This window comes from Acanthochromis polyacanthus, chromosome 13, assembly GCF_021347895.1.
Source record: "Acanthochromis polyacanthus isolate Apoly-LR-REF ecotype Palm Island chromosome 13, KAUST_Apoly_ChrSc, whole genome shotgun sequence".
NCBI classification, from domain to species: domain Eukaryota; kingdom Metazoa; phylum Chordata; class Actinopteri; family Pomacentridae; genus Acanthochromis; species Acanthochromis polyacanthus.
Window position 1 is genome coordinate 5,561,047 of NC_067125.1, and position 22,892 is coordinate 5,583,938.

Consider the following 22,892-nt stretch of genomic DNA (forward strand, 5'->3'; position numbering starts at 1 on the left):
CAGCTCAGCTAGCAGCTCAGCTAGCGAAAAGTATGGGGCAGTTGGCCCCCCACATCAAAGTCCGCCCTAACGTGCTTTTGCCCCACACTGACCGGCTCAGATAGTCTCAATGAGAGCTCTCGCGCGATTTCGGAACGAGATTTGCGTTCTAGCATCCTGAGATTCGGATACAGACCACAACAAAGAGCGATCACCAGGTAATGTGGAGGTTTTCGTTCACTTCTCATCTCTAGTATGTTGTGGGACACTCGTTGAGACTATCTGAGCCGGTCAGTGTGGGGAAAAAAGCACGTTAGGGCAAGTTGCCCCATACTTTTCGCTAGCCGAGCTGCTAGCTGAGCTGCTAAGCTGCCTGCCTGGCTAAATACTGGAGCTATGTCGAAAATTCATTTCTCCATCACTCACATGTATGAAATTACATATGGAAACAGACCCCAGGTTGAAAAAAACCGAAGTTCCCCTTTAAAAATAGATTTTCGCTTTCATGTAACCTCCTAATTTGAGATGCTTTAACCCTCCTGCTGTCTTCATTTCCATGAACCAAAAATATTGTTTCCTTGTCTGAAAAAAATTCAAAAAAACTGCAAAAAAATTGTGTCCAATGTGAAGATAACATTACATGAATCAGAAAAGCGGTCTATAGACTGGTGTAATGTAATGTTATTTTCATTGAAAAAACTGCCTTTCTTTCAAAAATCAGGACATTTCTAAGTGACTCTAAACGTTTAAACGGTAGCGTGTGTCAGAAATTATTAGAAAAAGCATCCGATAAAAGAAAAATGAAATGAACTTGTGTGTGATGTTACCATAGCAGAGAGGTGATTACAGAGAATGTGTGCATCCACTGGTGACGGTATTCATGTTTTCCAGTGATTGACCTGTTAGGAAGTGCAGTAAGTGTTTCCAGAAGCCGCTGAATGTCCTCACAGTGTAACGGAGGCTGAATGGCAGAACAATACAAAGAGACACACAGTGCTGTTTGGCTGTTTGGCCGTCTGTAAGCTTGTCTGCTCTTTGGATCAGTTTCCATGACTCAAAGGGATATCCCACGCTGCCTCCAGCCTCCCCTCTCCTCCCCTTCCTTTCCCTCCCCTCCCCAGCCTCCACCCCCCTCAGTGTCACTCCCTTCTTTCAAAGTTTACCACCGACAGTGTTCAGACCTCGGACTAAGCCGGCTTGATTTAGGGGAGTTTTCAGAAATGGATTTTAAAGCTGACTTCTGAATGAGCGGACAGTCGTGAAGGAGAGCATCAGACCACAGATAAGAGAGAGGGCAGGGTGAGTGATGCTGTCAATGTATGAGTGTAGACGAAGTTAAAGCTGCTCCTTCAGGCTGGTAGTTGGACAGAAACATGCTGTCGTGTTTGTTTTGGTGACAAACAGGAGGATGATTGAACCTGTTCTACCAATATGTTACAGATGCTGGTGTCTGTGGGTTCAGTTTCTGGTATATTAGAATGTTATTACTGCTGGACAATCAGTGTCTACATGGGAATATGATAGAATTTAGTTGATTTATTATTTATCATCAGAAGGATTGATGTTGCGTTGCTTGTCTTTGGAAACCTTTGACTCAAACTGATTCCCATTCACACATGTACAAACAAGCCTTGTGGGTTTTTTATATCCTGTATTTCAGTGGAGGACTCTTAGTGTGGACTGCACAGTGGGTAGTGGTTAGCACTTTCTCCTTGCAGCAAGAAGATCCCTGGTTCAAATCCCGGCCTGGGCCTGGGATCTTTCTGCATGGAGTTTGCATGTTCTCCCTGTACATGCGTGGGTTTTCTCCGGGCACTCCGGCTTCCTCCCACAGTCCAAAAATATGCTGAGGTTAATTGGTTACTCTAAAGTGTGAGTGTGATTGTTTGTCTGTACATGTAGCCCTGCGACAGACTGGCGACCTGTCCAGGGTGTCCCCTGCCTTCACCCTTGTCAGCTGGGATAGGCTCCAGCACCCCCCGCAACCCTAATGAGGATAAAGCGGTGTATAGAGAATGGAGAATGGATGGACTCTTAGTGTTTCAAGTACATTGATAACAATCTCAGAGACTTGTAAATTCCAAGATTGAACATGTGCTCAAAGTGCTCATTCTGCAGCAGAGAAGAGTCACCAAGAGTATTACCTGGTATTATTTTATTACTGAAGAATTACTGTGTAAGTAGCTCTAAGAGGCATTGTTAAGGTGGAAGTAGATTAAAAATGGGAAGCTTAATCTACAACACAGCTTTATATTTTATAAGTTTGTTACATACAGTGTTAATAGGCAATGTAACAGCCGACAAATAAATGCAGTATAGAGTATTAGGTGTGAGCAGCCTAATACTCAGTAATCTCGGTCATGTTTTAATCCTAAATTGTTAGGTAGCCAACTCAAAACATTTATCTACAAGTTTGGGTTTGGTAGGTAAGAACAAGATATTTTTGACCCCATTTAACCTCCACCTAACAGCTGGTGTAAGCATTTGATCTGCATCTACAGTAAGTTAACCTGATAGAGGACATGTATGCAGATGCTTTGGAAAACATTGGGATCAACATGCTATGAAATCATCCAGATTCACATCTCGAGGTGCTAAAGCTCTCATTTTGGTCAGATCTGAGCCTGGTGTTAATGCCAGTTATGCAACATCTCCACATTTAAAATACGTCAGTTCCTGTAACTCTTTCCGCTTGCTGAGGAAAGCTACAAAAGTTCCTTCAAGTTGTAGGAGTAACATGAGTTCAACAATAGAAAAACATGCTATGCTTTGATTGACCGGGGTCATCAAGCTCCACCCCTCTCATTTGGACGCTTAAATGTATACAGATCACCATGCTAGTACAACACAGATCATTTGTCACTACGCTCTGAATACGACCCATGTACCAGTGATCGGAATAAAACTTATATTTTCACTTCACATTTGGTTCGGCTAGACTATGGTTTGGTTTGAAATAAAGAAGCTTCATTGTTTTATTTGTAATGAAATGGCTGAAGCTGGGCTCACGGTGTCTCAGTGGTTAGCATCGTCCCTACGCAGCCAGAAGGTCATGGGCCTGAGTTTTCATGTTCTCCTTGTGCATGTGTGGGTTTTCTCCAGCTTCCTCTCACAGTCCAGAAACATGCCGAGATTAATTAATTATTCTAAATTGTCTGTAGGTGTGAATGTGATTGTTTGTCTGTATATGTAGTCCTGTGATAAACTGGTGATCTGTCCAGGTGTCTCCTGCCTTCACCCTCAGTCAGCTGGGATAGACTCCACCCCTACAACAATAATGAGGATTAAGTGGTGCATAGATAAAGGATGGTTGAAGTTGACCATTAGTTTGAACTTGGAAAATCGAGTGTTTTGTTGACCCATCCATCTGCCCTGACTTGACTTTAGGTTACTCCAGAAACTTGTGGGGAACCTTTCTATACTTTCACGATGTTTTTTTAGGTAACAGTAGGTGCTTCTATTAAAGTGAAATATAGTCATGGTTAGCTGTAAGCATTTTGCAAAAGCAAGCCGTGGAGCAGTTTTTAGGGAGGATAGTGGTTCTCAGTGCCAACCTGTTTGATTAATGACCCATTAAAATGAAACATTTTCTGCTTTAGGATTCTAATCACAGGTAATGGTTTGACTGTGAGTATTTCTCATTTAAATCAGGAACACCCACAACAAGGATACCAAGATATTTTGTGCATTAACTGTGCAAATATTCACTGTGAGAAGAAACAGTGTGTTTGGCACAACAGTTCAACTCAAATTCCTTTTGCTAGAGCTTTTAGCATGGCCATGGTCTTTATCCGTCCGTAGAGTTTGCTCTCTGATCATGGAGATGGATGACATGCTCCTGACACAAGGGCTCAGTAATTATTACAAATACATGATCGAACGCCACTTAACAATTTAAACTGTGCAATGCAGCAAAAAGCTTAATCCTTAAAAAGCCGGGACCGAGTATACTCGTTCCCGCTTACTCGTACACACAGCCGAAACCGAACATTCTCTGCTCGCTAATTAACATAAAATATGCACACACACATATGTTTAAGTCGACCAATAGTAAGATATAAACATTGGGCCCAAATTTGCTCATTTCAAACGATAAAGCCGTATGAGCCGTTATAACGAAGCCGCAATTACGAAGTTTTTATCGGGGGCCGTGTACCGTAATAACACCGCTGAAATTCAACATGGCAAACGACAATGCGACCTCGCAAGACTTGATCGATATTTTTATGGATTAGGTGGTTTTAGTATATACTCCAGAAACATGGCCTGGTAAGGGTTAAGAGAGGAAAAAGTAGGAAGTGAATCTTGGTTTGAGATGAAGCCTTTGTAATTATTTTGAAGGTTTTGTATAAACCTGTACTTCACTATGTGGTTTGTGTTGCTGAGTGTCTGTCAAGGCCATTTGTCCACTCAAGGCTGACATCTTTACAAAACAAGATATTCTTCACTCCCGGACAGAAATGCCACAAACACATCAACTTAACTGTCAGCCCTGTGAACATGTGGCCCCTGGACTCTGTGTTGGACTCATGTAGTGTATGAACCTCAGTGTGGGTCCTGTTGTCCAGCATGCAGCAGGCCGCCAGCGTTCCCACTCCTCCTTCAGAGGATTACTGCTGTTGAAAGAGCCTCTTTGTCCCCGCAAGGCTGGAATGCCTGTCCAGCTCCACGTCTTTAGGAAACACTGAGCCAAAAGTCAACGGAGTCAATGAGCAATGGAATACCACTGGAATACCACATTCTCAGTAAGTCACTCCTGCTGGTTTCTCTGTACAGACCCACCGCCCAAGGTGGAGAAAGGGGAGCTGTACAGGGACAGTTACTCTCACGAATGCATTCGAGGTGTTTGATCACTTTGTGACAGCTGAACGATGGAAAAGCTGAAGACGCCTGATAAAAATGACACTAAAACATATTAGAGTTCTCGCCTTATAATCCGTGTAAGAGAACAGTTATTCTCTAAACTGGCAGTGGAACAAAGACCAGAAACATTTATTCAACTCTTGAGACTGTAAAGCTAAATTTACATGTAGTTTTTTTGCTTTTGTTTTTCAGCTATTATTTGGAGAAGGTATCTCTAGCTGGGTTTCCATTACAGTTTTTCGCAAAATAAAAGCGATATTTCTAAAATTTCGACAAAGTATATTTGCGCTTTGAACGTGTTTCCATTGAAGGTTATTCTGGGCAGAAGCATCGTAACTCTCGTAAAATATCATCCCGTGAGATTTCAATGTCGAACCCTTTCTCCCTTGTTTCCGCTTCTATCTCCTTCTAACACTCTGCATTCCTCTGCTGTTTGCTGTCTAGTATGGCAGTGATGTTTTTCTCAAGAATAATGACAAGAAAAATCTCGGTCTCCTCTTCTGTCCACACGTACCGCGCCATGTTTACTCCGAGAGAGCTGGTCATGTGACCAGGTACGTCACGTCCGGTGACGTATAATTGCGGAAAAAGTGTTTCCGTTGCGCTTTTGCGATATTTTTCAATATCGAAACGTCTGAAAAACCACCTCATGAGAGCGTAAAAACTTTTTAGCGATATTTTAGTCCTTTTTCGAAGTGACATATAAGTGACATATATTCAGACTTTGTTGGATGAACTAAGGTGATCATCTGGTTTAACTACTTGTAAACTGGCTGTTCCATTGACTTTAGGCTGGGCTTAAACTGGCAAACTGTGGAGCCATTTGCAGATGTTTTTGTTCCGCCATCAGTAATCTGAAATGCTGCTCCATGAACTTCCAGTGAGATTTGTTTGGGTTGAGATTTTTGTTTAGAATTCCTACACTAATTAGAAGGACGCTCAGAAAGCACAGTCCTGTGTGAAGGCCAGTGTCCTGTCTCGTCATTTTAAATAAAGCTCTAAGTGTAAAAGGTTTTTCTTTGCTCATGCTCCACCTCTCTGCCAAGTTTCATGTAATTTGGTTTGGCAATTTTTACATTTTCTGCTGACAAACAAGGAACTGGCAGAGGAATTTAGACAAAGCTTCCCATTAAGGATAAAAGAAATAATATGATGACATTTTATATCTGGACAGACAATGGTAAATTCACTGTGACATCATACTTAAATGATGACACTAATAGATAGATTAAACCTTTATTAATCCCACAGCAGGGAAATTTACATTGTACAGCAGCAGATGGTAAATGGTCTGCATTTATATAGTGCTTTTACTATACCTGCAAGGTACCCAAAGCGCTTTACATGACACATCACATTCACCCATTCACACACTGATGGCGGGAGCTGCCATGCAAGGCACTAACCACAACCCACCAGGAACAATTAGGGGTTAGGTGTCTTGCTCAGGGACACTTTGACATGAGCACAATGGGCCAAGGATTGAACCAGCAACCCTCCGGTTACAAGACGGCCACTCTACCCACTGAGCCATGCCGCCCCAGATAGGACATTGAATAAAAGAGAGATTGCAGCACACAAAGCACACAGCGCGTATGTATATAAATAAGAATACTTTCTTCAGAAAAAGAAAAAGAAAAGAAGCAGTATCTACAGCAAGACTTCCTGAAATTGCACAGCGTCATTATTTACATTTCCTATTGCACAGTTTGTAAATGGGTGGGTAGAAAACTACTGGGAGCTTGATTGTAAAGTCTGACTGCAGCCGGAAGGAAGGACCTGCGGTATCTCTCCTTTAGACACCGCGGGTGAAGCAGTCTGTCACTGAAGGAGCTGCCCAGTGATCTTACTGTTTCCTGCAGGGGGTGGGAGGTGTCCTCCATGATAGACAACAGCTTTGCCATCATCCTAAATGGTGTACTCTTTGAAACTGTACTCACTACATAGATCTTCTGTACTGCTCAAAACTTTGGGGTCACTTGGAAATGTCTGAAACTTTATTTCATTGAAGATATCATTAAATGAATGATAAATCCAGTGCAGACATTGTTAATGTGGTAAATGACTATTCTGTCTGTAAACAGCTGATTTTAATGGAATATCTCCATAGGGGTACAGAGGAACATTTCCAGCAACCATCACTCCTGTGTTCTAATGCTACATTGTGTTAGCTAATGGTGCTGAAAGGCTCATTGATGATTAGAAAACCCTTGTGTGAGTTTTCATGGAAAACATGAAATTGCCTGGATGACACCAAACCTTTGAATGGTAGTGTATTGTGCAGCTTCCTTACAGCAGCATCATACTTGAAACATTGTCTGTTGTCATGTCTGGAACCTTGTTTACACCACCAGCCAAAAGTCTGGACACACCTTCTCTTTCAGTGCTTTTTATTTATTTGCATTATTTTCTACATTGTAGATTATTACTGAAGATTAACACATTTTTGTTTACAACATAATTCCGTATGTATTCTTTCACAGTGTAAATCATGAAATAAAAAACACTGAATGAGAAGGTGTGTCCAAATGTTGGACTGGTAGTGTGTGTCAGAATCTGTTTCAGTTTCCATACATGTGAACACATACAAGGTGTTTGATTGGATTCCTTTCTCTTAATGAACTTACACACAACAAAGTCTTCACTGCATAAGAACAGAAACACAACTGGACTGGTTGGTGAAGGTTTATAACTGAGTTGCAGCAGTTTATTTAAGTGTTTGCCTTTAGCTTGTTACTGTCTTTGTAACTATCTGCACCTTTAGAATATCACAGTATTCAGAGGAGTATCCTTTAACATCACGCTTCCAGTGGAAAATGTGTGTAGTGCAGTGGCAATAACTCACATTTTCAATAATTTACTGTAAGAAAAACAAGTGTGCTTTTCAAAAAGTAAAAAAAATGATGCTTTACAGTAGTTTCCACTCCTACACTGTAGTAAAGAGGCAGCCAGAGAAGCTGAGTCATCTGGGCCTCTGCTTCCAGCCCGGTGTTTTAGTCAAAGTTGCCATTTTGCTGTGCTGGATAACAGTGGTTTGGATAATGACAACAAGTGTTCTTCCATGGATGCTCTGAGGTATAATTTCTACTGTCATTGGAGACAATAATCTGACAATGACAGGCCCTCTGATCCTCAGATCTGCTGAGCTGCAGTTTCACGCTTTGATGACAAACACTACAGATCGTCAGCCGGGTTTTCATCTTGGGCCATTTGCTCTTACTTATGTTTTTAAGTTCGCAACCTGTAATTATTTGAAGAAAGTCTCCTGAGCATGAGGCTACTTTTCAGCTCTGTGTGCTTAACCACTGTTAACCTGTAAAACGCTTGTGTTGCTTCAGTAGGAAGGTGAAGGTATATTCACTCACCTTGCTATTTTTCCCATTCCCAGTCAGATTTACTCGCGTGTCTGTACCCTCTCATTTCCTGCCACTCAGTGTGTCTGTGTGCAGGACTATGCGTGTGTGTTCATACCACTCTGTGTCTGTACAACACACACAGACGGGGCAGCTGGTGTGTTTAGCTGCCTGCTGATAATGGCGTCCCTCCAACGAGTAGCGTTTCATGCCAGAATAATGATTCTGTGTTTACTCACGTTATCAGGCTGCGACGGATACACTGCTATCTCACCATGCATACATTTACATTTTAATAAGTGAGGCATTTAGGCTTGGTTTTATCTGTGTAAAAATAGTATTCAGAGCCAAATATGATTCATCATTCAAACCCAATAAATGTCAATGACCTCCATTTGGTGAAAAGTAATGAATGCAGCTTCATAGATGTTTTTAAGCATTCATTTTTTACCCTAGGGCAGTTTTGTTGTCAACAATTGATTCATTGATTGGAATAAGATCATGGTGAAAAGCTGCCTTCTCACTCAATTGGTTTCCAAACCAAATCTCATTTACAAACAGAGCACATCCCAGAAGAAATCCTTTCCTTTACCAAAGAAATAATGGCCACCAAGGAGCTTTTCTAGGCAGATTAAACAAATCATACAGTAAAAACATTTGAAACAACAATTGGTTCTCTGGCTCAAACCCAGGCTGAAGCTGTAACCAAACAATTGTGCATCCTAGGAGTAGTCTCTATCTACTAAAAGCTGCATACATTTATTTAATAATTAGTTTTTGGCCTCTTGGAGGCAGCAGAGAAATTCAATTGAACTGACTGATATGCTAAGATCAAGAAGAACCATACCAAGTCTGACGGTCTGCACTTTGATAACGCATTGCAGGCAAACATGTTAGCTAACGACCACCCGTTTTTGCTTCCAGTAGATATTAAACAACCTTAACATTTAAGGAGCAGTTTTTGTATTATTTTCATAAATATACACTTCCGTTCAAAAGTTTTGGGTCATCCAGGCAATTTCATGTTTTCCATGAAAACTCACACTTTTATCCATGTGCTAACATAACTGCACAAGGGTTTTCTAATCATCAATGAGCCTTTCAACACCATTAGCTAACACAAAGTAGCATTAGAACACAGGAGTGATGGTTGCTGGAAATGTTCCTCTGTACCCCTATGGAGATATTCCATTAAAAATCAGCTGTTTACAGATAGAACAGTCATTTAGCACATGAAGAATGTCTACACTGGATTTATCATTCATTTAATGTTATCTTTGTTGAAAAAAATGCTTTTCTTTCAAAAATAAGGACATTCCTAAATTTTGAATGGTCGTGTAAGCACAATATCGACTCCTCTTTTAGCTCTGTTTTGGTCTCCACCAGTGTCTGAGGAAACCATGCGTTTGAGTGTGACATTAGCAACAGAGATGCAGCTAGCCTAGCACTGTCCAACAGTGCAACGTATACCAACAAGCATTTTGAATTTATGAAAATAGCAGTGACAAAAATGGTTAGTTGTGATGCCATGTTACATTAAAGCTGCTGTCCGGAGTTTCCGTTTGTTTTCAATTTATGTATCATTTTTTAACAAAGCTTAAATGTGTTAGTCTAGTTCGATACTATAATATAAAGTTAGTATAACGTGATATGAAAATTTATTCCTGAGCTCCGCCTTCCTCTCATAGACCCCCATGTTATTCCAAAAAGCGCCGATCGCTGCCGACCAATCAAGTGCGAGCTTCAGCTTTGTCATGCTGTCAATCAGCGGTTACGCCACAGCAAGCAAGCCCATGCAGAGGTGGGCGAGCTACGCACTACGCAACCGCGCGCACATTTGTTTTGCTTGTGGAGGAGAGAGCATCAGGGATCAGCAACTTCCAGAAAAGTTACCAATCCCACGGCTTGTCAGGCCAAGAGACTGCAGGACGTTTTTTGGCTCGGGGTGCTCGCGTCGCTCCCCGACCACGGCCTCCATAGCCCGCCTGACGGCTTCGTTTAGATGCCCGACCTCTGGAGGAAGATGTTGGGGCGTCTGGGACATACTCTTCGTCAGAGGAGTCATGCAATTCTGAACTCTAGATAGAAATAAATAAACAATCTAACACATATACACGCGTAAATGCACTAAGTTTGATAAACAACGTCATCGAGAGGGATACACGAGTGTAATCACATATTCAAACTTTACTCGTTCGTCCTAGCAGATTCATGTTATTTTGGTATTAGGACAAGTTAGACTCAATACAGCATTCTAACGTAATTCCTTTATTATTTACTAAATGTACTAAATGCAGAAGAGGGGAAAACAGCAAAACAGGCAAGATGCTGCAGCACTCCGGGCACTTCTCTCATGTACTGAGCGTGTGCACAAATAAAGGGGCGAAATCAGAGGGAGGGAGGGACCAACAGTGTTTGGGGAGACGCTGCGATTCAAACTCCGGACAGCAGCTTTAAGTTAAGATACCCGTCTCCTGTTTGTAGTTTCATAATGTGACTCAGTAGGTGTAGATTTCAGGTGTAAGGGTGCTATTTACACATTGTTTCATGTGGCTTCCTCTTCTCCTCCAGCGGTGGGATACCATTTTCAATTTCTCCTGTGAGGATCAACCTACTGCGCTGAACATGTGAAGCTTAGCCGAATGTTTACGTTGTGTAGTAATGAAGCTCTGCTTGCTTTTCAGTGAGTTAGTCATCTTAATCACAGTGCTCACCACCCTGCCTGTCTCTATTTGGCAGGAACACCATCACTACATCCTGAGCATAGCACGGCCAAAGACAATGTGGTTGGCTGAAACAAATAAAAACAAGCTACAGCATTTTTCTCCCTGTAGCACAATTATAATGAGGTGAAATCAGACCATTCCCCAGCACTGACACATCACTGTGGAGACAAGTCTGTCTATAGGAGACTAGGAGCTTCATATTGATTAATACGTAGCATGAGAATAAAGATATTATTATTACACAGTACATTTTTTGAATATAAGAGAAAATATGACAAATAAATAAAATGATTTTCATGAGGTGAAAGTCATGTTGCAGTGCTGCTTCCACCAAGCAGTGAAACTTCTGAAGAATTTGAGCAGATGTGACAATAACAGGCCTTAGCAGGGTTCATATTTGAGGTCAGTGTTGTCCCACAGCGGAGGCCGATCCTGACCTTGGTCTGTGCCGCCAACAGGAAGAGGTTCCTGGCTCGGCTCACTGGGCAGGAAATCTACATATAGTGACACTCAGACTGCTGAGTGAAGCCTCTCCACACGTCGTCTTCTTCCTCTATCTGTCACACTCTTCCTGCTGCTGCTCGCAGACTCTTTTTCTGTCCTCTGCTGTGTGTCTGGGCATGTATCTCTTTAAACAAAACTTAAGTTTGAGAGACAGTCATAAGAGTTCCTTCACTAAAGTGCATAGTTACTGTAGTGTTGCTCACATGAACTTTGTCACGAGTGAATTTGAATCTTTATGTGCTGTGGCATCTAAACCACCAACATTAATTCTTAACCCTTTATTCATTACATTTTATATTGCGGGGATCTCAAACTGCTTTAAGAGTTACTTCATTAGCTCCACTAACCTCATATTTAACAATACTTCAATCGCAAACGCTTCATTTTTTGCAGTTTGTACACAATGTCCAATGGATTTGCAACATGATCAAAGCTCACAGAGAGAAAGCTGTTGCTGTTTTAGCAGCAGTTGTTTCTTCAAGCCCTGAGGCACCACAACTAAAGACACCACTAACCAGAGCTATTCAGTATGGGATCATAAAGCTTGTAAATGCTATGTTTAGGTTTGGGTTTGGATGCCACCCCTGTAGTACGGAGCAATGCTGCCTATGCTGTCTGTTGTATATTACATAGCAGAGAAAAGTTCAAGGATCTGATTTGCAGTGTTCAAATTCCATAGTTTAACTTCTTCCTGTCTCCCTGAGCTCCCAAAGATGTCTAAAGTCAGTATTATATTTCCTGATATCCTCTGTCTGGATATGTTTCTAAAACATTCCATGAACTTTCAGAGATTCCAAAACTATAGTGCAACTATGAGAGGGCATGATTAGCCTTCAGGTCCAGAGGTCAACCAAGGACAGACTTTGATATCCGACTGGAAACCTCCTCTGTATTGTTGTCTTTGTGCTTTCTGTCTGTAGTTTCACTTTAATTCCTCTTTTTCACAAGAGAAAGCTTGAATTGTCAACAACTGCATTCCATAACGGCTAGCTAGTTCTAGGATCTTTGTATTGTTCATTCTGGCTCTGTGTCGTTTGCCTGGAAAATCCAGACTGACTTTATTTATGTATTAATATAAATACAAATAAAGGCAGTCTGGGATTGTGATGATACGAGACGATTTCAAAAAGGAGGGGCTAACGAATGCAGCTTGAACGAGAAAGAACCAATCAGCGTAACACGGATGTGACGCACAAACAAATCGACCTTGAAGTCCATGTAGTCCAAACAACAATGGCATGCAGCCGAGAAAGCGTCGCGGTGAATGATTACTGCCGTTTTTGTCACAAAAATCTGCGAATACATGGGGTACTCTCAAGTACAACACTTATTTTTGAAAAGGCTACGCAACAAAAGACTCCTTCCGAACGATTAGCGGTGTTAGGAATAACTTTAAATCGGAGCCAAACCAAGTCGGTGCGTATGTGTAAAAGTTGCTTAAATTTACTCACACGTTTGGAACGGGATTTTCCTCTGTACAAACAATGGCAAGAAGCCGAAAGTAACGAGCCATCCACTGCCTCCTCATCGTCGGAAACGTCAAGTGAAAAGAGGCAACGACTAACGCCATCCAAAACGCCAAGAGACCACAAAAAGATTCGCTTTGGCCCCCCTCCTCCTCCTCCTCCGGCATCATCTTTGAGGCGCTGAAGATGACGCAGCATTATCTCCCGCCTCCCGTGCTATGATTGGTCGTACCAAACTTTCCCGGGAGGAAAACGCGATTCAATTCGCACAATGCCAAACTGACTCTCCTGTATCTCCTAACATGGAGATAGGAGATTACATGGAGATTCAGTTTGGATTTTCCAAGCTACTGTGTCGTGCCTTCCTGGGACTCCTGATGGAACTGATCTCACCTGTGTTATGAAACGTCAAAACATCTGATGTGAAAAATGTCTTGCACTCTTTGCACATGTGGCAGTTAGAGGGAAAAGCAACTCCAACAGCTACAAAAACACACGCTGTCTAACCTGCAATCACAAATTTACTGGTGCAAACAAACAGACTTGGAAATTTACGAATCCGTTATCTCATTAAAAGAAACACCACACTATCAACCCATGCATTAGCACAGGAAAGGACTGTAGGTTGGCACAGTCAGTTTAGCAAAATAAAGGCTCCGTCCTCTCTGGTCATGCTCAGCAACATTTGCAAATACACAACACATTTAGATCTCTTGATATGACCAGACTATAGGGGTCCAGAGGGGAGTCTGCTGGGTGTTGTCACTCTGTGGATTCGTATGTGTCGTATATAAGCTGCTCTGCCTCCGCCTCACTGCTGTAAATTCACTCTTAACTCTGCTGACGGTCTGTCTGGCTGTGTGTGTCCATAAAGGCAGACTTGTATAATCTATCTTGAGGATTTCATACACTTTAACTGTCTTGTCATTGTTATGATGTTGCATCTAAATCAGTTACCTCATCTTGTCCCATTAGTTTACAACACTCAGCTGAGGCGTGTAAATCCAGCTGAAGAAAGTCACTCGCTGTACGTGGGAGGATTTATGGGCTGATTTGTGTTCTGCTCTGTACGTCGATTGCAGCATTTTAGTACCTCTGCCAGCGTACGGTATATGAGCGTGTTGTATCGTCTGAAAGGAACCTGTCGTGGATCCACCCTGCTTCCTACAGCACCAGCTTACTGCATTTCTGTGGTTTCTTTCTAAAAACAGAACGTGTCATTTGGCTTGGGCTGTGTCCAACAAAGAAAAACAATACAGTAAACAGTGCAAACTGCCTGGAATTTATCTCAGCTGTCAGTTTCCTGAGCATAGGGACACTGTGATGTGAATAATGGCCGCTGCAGAAACTTCTACAAGTGCATGATTCTTATTGTTGTTGTCTGAGACTTGCAGCAGGTTGTGCACTTTTAGCATGACGTGTGCAGAAAAAGTTTTAGTTTGCATCTGTGAGAAGAAACTCGGCCAGAGACGAACAGAGGGAGCATGAGATGATAAGATGGAAGAATTATGAGGAGAGAGACTAATGAAGTGAGATAGACAGAGAAGAAATGCAGAGGAATGGAAAGATGGATGTCCCTGCAGGCGACGGATTTTCCATTATCAGCCCTCAGGAGACGGAGCAGAGCTGTGCGGTGGCAGCTGACTGGACAAGATAGAAGCGAGAAAGAAAATATCTAATATTCCTTCTCCATCATCCAGCTATCTGTCTCCTCTCTCTGTCCCACTTCCCTTTTCATCTGCTCTCATTTGTCTTATATGGAGTCAGTAACGTTGAGACTTTCCGAGCAATGTGCTGCGTCATAAGGAGTCTGGTTGGTTTTGATCAGGTACATTACATGTGTTTTTGATGTTTGGACAGCATTTAAAGGTTATTAAGCTCCCCAACCTGCTGGAGAATCACATTATTGGATTATGAGTTCCAGCTTTGGTTAAAGATTCTAGAACTCAATGACAATCAAGGAAGTGTGTGTTTGTTTGTTTGTGTGTGTGTTCTTGTACTTGCTACATGGTGAGTACCATTTTCTGCATTTAACTATCAAAGTGAGGACATTTTTACAAAGTGAGGACATTTTGGCCGGTCCTCACTTTGAAACAGCCATGTTTGAGGATGAAGACTTGTTTTTAGAGAACAGGTATGAATTGAGGTTTGGTTAGGGTTAGGGTAAGGATTAAGTTTAGGAAATCAGTTGTGATGGTTAAGGTTAGGGTAAGGCTCTAGGAAATGCATTACACTTATGGATGTCCTCACTAAGATAGAAGTACAAGATTGTGTGTGTGTGTGTGTGTGTGTGTGTGTGTGTGTGTGTGTGTGTGTGTGTGTGATTTTTGAACAGATCTTGAGGTACAAAGGCCAGTCGGTTGTTTTGTTCTGTACAGACTCAGAGGCCTGTTGGACGTCTATTAAGCAGCCAGGTGTGTTTACAAGGAAGTTTGTGACACACCTGCACGGCTTTAATACCTCCTTCCTCTCTTTTCATTCCCATCCTTGTTGCTCTTTCCAGCGTTTCTGCATTTTTCTGCAGTGATCTTTCAGCGTCTCATCCAGAGTCTTGCCCGTAGCTACAGACTGCATCTATTCTCAATTCACTTAAACACAAGATCAAACCTAACAGGCTGGTAGGAGCTGTCAGTTCAGTTACATCTTTCAACCTTTAGGGTCTAAATGTGGTCCTAAACTTCAAACAGTCTGACCTTTTAAACAGGAGGGTGTTTTTGTATCTGTTTTAAACAGTGTGTGGCCAGATGAGGTCATGCGGTATGCAAGTAAGAAAACTTTATTTATGGAGCATTTTTCTAAACAGTGGTTGAAAGTTCCTATAGGGAGGCAAGAAACAGCAATGAAGTAACTTTCCCTAATGAATAAAACAGTGATATGCAAGATGATATTTAGGTGTGTGTGAATTATTGCTTTCAACACGTTACTTCCTCTGCACAAAAGCATTGCAACCAACACAGTGTGTAATGGCCGGTCCTGCTAGCTGTACATGGCTAATTGTCTCCATAAGTCATGTTTACATAATGTGTTTTTCTGCACGTTTTGCAGAAGATGGCCAACACCAGCTGACATGAAAGAACAGTTACTACTTTAACAACTGAAAATTATTTCTAAAGATTTATTTCCATTGTTCTCTCATAAAACAAACAGTAAGTTTTGTTTGTTCTTTCTTCTTTGAGTTTTTTGTTTGTTTGTTTTTTTTACATTTTTTAAACAGTTGGCAAACAGGTTTTATTCCCAGGATTTTTTACTCTGTTACAGTCGTGCATAAAGTAGTCCGTACTGGCATCTTCTAATGAGGCAAGGTTTTACCCTATCCACTCCAAAGTAGCTCATTTTAATATTTTACAACATTTGAAAAGTTCAAATTTATATAGAGGGCAGCGCAGTGGTTAGCACTTTCACCTTGCAGCTAGAAGATCCCAGTTCGAGTCTCCGTCCTCCCAGTATCTTTCTCCCCGTACATGCGTGGGTTTTCTCCAGGTTCTCCAGCTTCCTCCCACAGTCCAAAAGCATGCTGAGGTTAATGGTTGATTCTAAACTGTCCATAGGTCTAATTGTCTGTCTCTATTTGTAGTCCTGTAATAGACTGGTGACCTGTTCAGGTGTCTTCTGCTTTCACCCTAAAGGTGCTTTTCCACAAGTACCTACTCGACTCGACTCAGTTTAGGTTGTTTTCCGTTACATTGAGTCCCACCTCATCATGGATGGAGTCCTCATAGCATGGTGGCCCGGCCACAGAGTTAGCGTTGATGGCTAACTAGCTAGCTGATTGTCTGCATACATGAGACAATGACGTTATTTTCAAATATACTTGATTGTTTAAAGTGAGCTTGCCACCAATGGGATACGTAATGCAAAGGATTGTAGAAGTCGTAAAACACTCACCGGTTTTTGTGAAGGAGTTGCTCTTGTGTCGTCACTCCCTGTCCAATCTGTGGCCTGCACGCTCTAGATGTCACATTATCGGCGCGACTCAGCTCGCTTGGAACCCTGGTCGAGTTGGTACTAAAATAGTACCTGGGACCAGGTACTAGGTCCTAATGAAAACCTCACAAACCGAGCCGAGTCGAGTAGGTGCTAGTGGAAAAGCGTAATAAGTCAGGTAGGATAGACTGCAGCCCCCCATGATACTGATGAGGATTTAGCGGTGTAGATAATGGATGGATGGATGGAAGTTTATATAGAAACACAGACATATAATATCACAGAATACAAGGTGCTTCTCAAGCTCATTAATGGTTAGGTGCAGCTACTAGAAGGAGCTAGCCAAATGTTGTGTACATAGGAATGCATGTATGTACGGGGGTGTGTGTTTTAGGTTTATATTGACATATTTATTGTATGTCACGTATTCTATGTGTTTTTAGCAGTATGTGTTCTGTTTATGTGGTGCAGTGCAGCTAGGTTTTTGCCTTTGTCTCCGATAAATTTCTCCCACAGGAGACAGTAAAGTGAACCTTCTAGTTCATGGTACAGTCAGGTCAGACAGTATTGTGGTGTACACATACATATGGGCCATTAAAGAAAGTTTTATTCTTTACTTTTGGTTGCTGACAAAATGGATCTTTGTCAACATTCCAGTAAGTTTTAGTAGTTTTTTCTCAGTGAAACGTTGTCAACGAACACAATGAACACTGGTGCTAGAGTAGCTGTGCAGCGACCACATGAAGGACGGGTATTTTCTGAGCAGCACTGACACCATACTGGATAAAAGCAAAAGGAATGGTGGCCTAAAGGATGCTCTCCCCAGATGAGTATGAAGTGACCCATCCTATTCTCTGTCTTCACATTCCTGATTATCTCTGCATCCTCTGAGAAGGCCCCAGACTGTCTAAATCATCAGTTTGTCTGTCCCAGACCACGGACTGCTGTTGGACATGAGCCTGGACTGAATGACCACCGTGGTTACAGTAGAAGTTCCTGAGAATCAGCTGGTAGATGGTCCACAGCTTGATGCCTTTATAACTATGAGCTGTGCAATCTGAAGGACATATCATATGATCTTGTCACTCGTGCCACCTTGCAGTCAGATTTCTTTCTTGCTCCATAAATTCATCCAGAAAAAGCTTTACAGATTCTTTCTAAAATAACCTATTGTCCAGCTTCTTCCATCACACCTTTTTTTCTCCCTCTATCATCCATTGTTCATCCAGTCTTCCAGTTTTTGGCAGGCTGTTCAGTCTCCCTCCCTGCTTCTACATTTTTGCATTCCAGCTAAATGGTGAGCCTCCCTCCCTCCCTCCCTCGCTTTCACAGCCCCATCAAAAAAAAAAAAGATTCCCTCATGTGTGATGACAGATCCATGCCTGCTCTACAGGAAACAATGCCAGCCTTTCTGTCCTGGCATGAGAGGACGAGAGGGAGAGGGAAAGACAGAAATAGAGAGATGGAGAGTTCTTTGTGTCTCCACTGAGAGTTTCTGGATTTGAGAGAAAGAAAAGCTGCTGTTGTCCCCCCACAGCCTGAGAGAAATGGGCTTTGATGTGGAGGTGAACAAACACCCACGCCGAGAGCATATGGGTGTTTAATTCTAGAGGAGGCAATTAAATTTAACAGCAAAGAAGGAACCCTTGTCAAAATAGACGGAGAGAAGAACAATAAAGTTAAAACCACCACAGTGCCACGCTGAACACCGGGATCACCACACTGCAGCTTATCAACAGGGACCACATGTAGAAATGTTTCCAGCAATGTGCAGACGTTAGTTCAATATCACGTATGAACAACCATCGCTTAAACTCAACTTGATCTCTTACATGAAGAGCCAGCTTACAAAGCTGTGCCTCACCAGACTACATTGTGTTTTTATTTTCTTGTTTTGTTTTGTCTTTGCAATGATGGGATTGTGGGTGGCTGGTATAAATGAGGATTATAAGGACTGGCTGAGCAGTGGAGGAAGAACATATGGAGGATTCAGTAATCTTCAGCCAGTGTAGGAACAAGGGGTCTGTTCATACAGGCTGCTTCTGAGTGATATGGACAAGGAAAAGTAGTTAAACTGGTATGTCTGTTTTAAAATAAACGACATGTAAAAACTTATGAACATTACGCAGCTACATAGGCAATTCAGCAACCAACCTCAGTCATATATTTTAATCCTGAACAACATGTTACTACGGACAATGTTTGAGCAAAAACAAAGAAACAGAAAAGAATGAAAAAGAAAAAAACTGACAACATTAAATGAGTGATAAATCCAGTATAGGCATAGTTGATGTGGTAAATGACTATTCTAGCTGTAAATGGCTGGTTTTTAATGGAATATCTCCATAGGGGTACAGAGGAACATTTCCAGCAACCATCACTCCTGTGTTCTAATGCTACATTGTGTTAGCTAATGGTGCTGAAAGGCTCACTGATGATTAGAAAACCCTTGTGCAGTTATGTTAGCACATGGATAAAAGTGTGAGTTTTCATGGAGAACATGAAATTGTCTGGATGACCCCAAACTTTTGAGCAGTAGCACATCTGCATCAGATGAATTGCAAATAAATGTGAGGCTAACTGTCTGCCATCGTGGTTACTATCCAGTCTATCAGCTGTAGTGTACGTATTTTTCACTTTTTTATTATGTTTGTTTCATTTATGTATTTTCAAAATGGGACAGTTAATATTAATGAACATTCACACATAAATATGAGAAATTATAGCCATACAGTCGTAACTACCATTCGCAGGTTAAAAATTAAAAAATTACAGATAGCATAATACTATAACTGACAAAGACATGCAAATAAATAACAAAACATAGTGCACACAAGGCAAGCTACCAAACAATAATGCATTAGCATTTACACATGATTATAGTGCAAATATCTCTTTGTTACTGTTGCACATTGTTCTGCTACACCTAGCCCTCTGACACTATTACACATAATTGTGTTGCACATTTCCCATGTGTTACGATGTGACACTTTTATTATTACATATCATAATATAAAAGTGTAGGTTAAGGGTGTATTGCATTAACTTTGAACCTTTTAGCTGTTCGTGTCTTTCTTTAGGAGTATGATGCACTGCAGGTATTTTCCTACTGGACATCTGTGTTCTACTTTTTAGGGTTTATTCCCAGCAGTTTGTTCAGTCAGGAATAATGGTACATTTGCATTGTGCAGAATCACACAGCTCCTCCTGTCTTGATTCGACATGTTCAAAACTCTATTTTAACAAATCGCTGCTCTCATCACTCTCTGCTGTTCCTTTCCCCTCATCTCTTCTTCTGCTTCTCCCTTTTGATCTCTGCTTAAACACACACACACACACACACACACACACACACACACACACACACACACACACACACACACACACACACACACACACACACACACACACACACACGTCTCCCTGTTATCTGTGACTTTGCTGCTGCCAGTCAGGAATGTAGGTCTTAGTTTAGTGGAGCAAGCAGCAACAGGTCTGTCCTCCTCCTCAATGGGAGTCTGTGGAAGGCTCTGCGCCGGCAGCTTCAAACAAAAGACGGAGATCCAGCAGACAAAGAGGCAACCTGTGTTTCATGGAGGCAACACAGAAGAAACTGTTCTGAATTCATTCTGCCGCCTTAGAGGCAATCAAGTTCACTCTGATAGGATTTAGTCAGTGTTCAGGAGCAGCTCTGCCATGGAGGCGATGTATTTGCTGGACAACTGGACAAAGGTAATTACTACATCTAGAGACCATCAGACAGGTCAGCATTTAGAAACTGCTTGAAATTCTTCATCAGAAGAGTTGCATGAAGTCTGCAGGGGAAAACTGCCTCAGACGAGAGTTTTTATTGCACAAAAAGCATTTGCAGACGAAATATTTAAAACATTTGTTTTTATTTTCCGCCTGTTTTGTGATTTACTGTTTGAGGCTTGCTTGAGGCTGACTCCGCTGAATATCATTTCACGGCTCTGTCAGGAGAGCAAATATGATGACATTGCAGCAGGGTTTTGTTATCCTCAGGGCAGAGCACATCAGAACCATATTTTCCATCCCCGCTGCACAACATTTTAGGCATGCAAACGACTCCGGGTACACTCTGTTTCCCCGTGATTGGGATAATTATGTGTTTTCGAACCTTTCCCGTGTGGTTTTCTGTGCTTCCTCACAACCGCACGCTTCTCACATCTCCTATAATAATGACTGCAAAAGTGTTTTCTCACACATATTCACGCTTACGCAGAATGTGGCTGCTAAACACGCGTACTAATTTAGACATGGAGCTTTATTTATAGCCATTAGTTCTGTGCTGACTGGATGGAAATACCCAGAAGTGACTTGAGTAAGAAGTGAGGCATTTGTGGGATTTGTGTAGAGTTTGTGTGTCTGTTTTCATAGAGACATGAGAGCAGCCGAGGTGGAGGATTTCCAGTGAATGTGGCAACTACCAAGAGATTTCAGTGTGTGTGTGTGTGTGTGTGTGTTAATTTGTGTGTTCCTTCCTCTACACACTGTCTACCATCTGTTGCGTGTGTGTGCTGACAGCATGAATCACACCTAGACGTGTAGACAGACAGAGGAAGGGGAATCCCGGTAAATATGCTGCGACTTTCATAAATTATACAGTGAAAAAAATATTTTTATGGTAAAATTCCTGCAGCTGTGGTCACCCAAATGCTACTACAAAACGACAGCAAAACATTCTCCACAATTAAGATAAAGAAATATATTGATGCTGTTGATTTTAGAGTTAAAAAATGCGATTCATTCCATATTTACTATAAGAAAAGAAAGTTTTAATTTTAAAAAGTTTGAAAATTTACATGAAAATACCATATAAAATACAATTTGTGTAATTTATTGTAAATATTACAGCATTTTTTTCATTATCAGCACAACAGTTAGTGCATTTAACATTAAATATACGTGTTTTTAGCAAAAATTGTGGTTAAAGCAGTCATAAATATTAAAGCATATGTCTGGTATTAACACAAAAGTAGCAAACTGTATTTTTTTGTGTGTAATAAATGCAAAAATGGCGATGTTTCTTGTTGAATAAATGTTACACCGTGTTTCCAGTACAACAATATGTACATTCAATTCAAAAAACGTTATTCCTTTTGAGAATAAATGCAAAAATTGCGGTATTGTTACACATATTGCTGCATTTTTCCATTAAAAACTGTGCAGGAGTCGGGAAACATGTTTTTTTTCAAGAGAAAAAAATTGAAAAACACACTTTTTTCTCTGATTAACCTATTTACAGTGATTCAGTGTTATATAAACTGCATCAAACTGTTCTAAAGTTTAGAGATTTCTCCTGTCGTGGTTTGACAGCTTTTCACCGTAAAATCACGAACATTTTTTTTTTTTTTACAGTGTAGCGACAGAAAGTGTGAGTTTGGGACACTTTGAAAGATTTTACACTTTCCTCAGTCGTATCAGAAGTTGGACATGAGAAGACATAACTTTTGATGCTCTCATCTTTTCTTTTTTTTTAGAAATGAAGTCACCCAATGACGACTTTGTTGCTCATTCACTCGGTGTTGTAATTTCCTCTTTCAGGACCTTCATGTGTCGCAGGGAGCCGTGGACAGCTCAGTGGACATGGACCGCCTGAACAGGAACATGCCTGAGGTTGGACGGCAAACTCACCAGGTGTTACAGGTAAGTGCGTGCGCGCGTGTGTGTGTGTGTGTGTGTGTGTGTGTGTGTGTGTTTGTGTGTGTTTGCTGAAGGAGACAGCAGAGAAGAACTCAGCCTTAGGATTCACATTAGAACTTTAGTGTGTAAAACTTGGCAGCCTTCATAGAAAACCACTGTCACATGTCACCACTCTTGTTCCTTGTTACCAGCTCTCACACACAGTAAGCTCTCTCTTCTTCTGATAGCTGTGTCCACTGATGTTAAATGTCACCACGTTGGCAGTTCTGACACTTTTCTGGCTCCAAAACCCTCCGCCGATGGTAAACACAGAGCTGATGGCAGGCTTGTCGCTGAGTGAGGAGGCACTGGGGCGCGTCCTGGTGGCATATGTCAGTATGCTGTAAAGCAGGAATCTGCAGCCAGAGTCAGTA

The 22,892-nt window shown here is 41.5% G+C and overlaps 1 protein-coding gene across 8 annotated transcripts in view; it reads left to right on the top strand.

Moving 5' to 3' along the window:
- phldb1b (pleckstrin homology-like domain, family B, member 1b) overlaps window positions 1-22,892 on the top strand; it is a 155,626-nt gene that overhangs the window by 19,613 nt on the left and 113,121 nt on the right. For 7 of the 8 annotated variants that reach the window (XM_051957529.1, XM_051957535.1, XM_051957531.1 and 4 more), the window contains exon 2: window positions 22,381-22,482. In XM_051957529.1, coding sequence (XP_051813489.1) covers window positions 22,381-22,482 — 102 coding nt within the window. Of the gene's footprint in view, window positions 1-1,149; window positions 1,279-22,380; window positions 22,483-22,892 lie in introns of those variants that run through there. The other variant, XM_051957533.1, reaches the window with a different exon arrangement.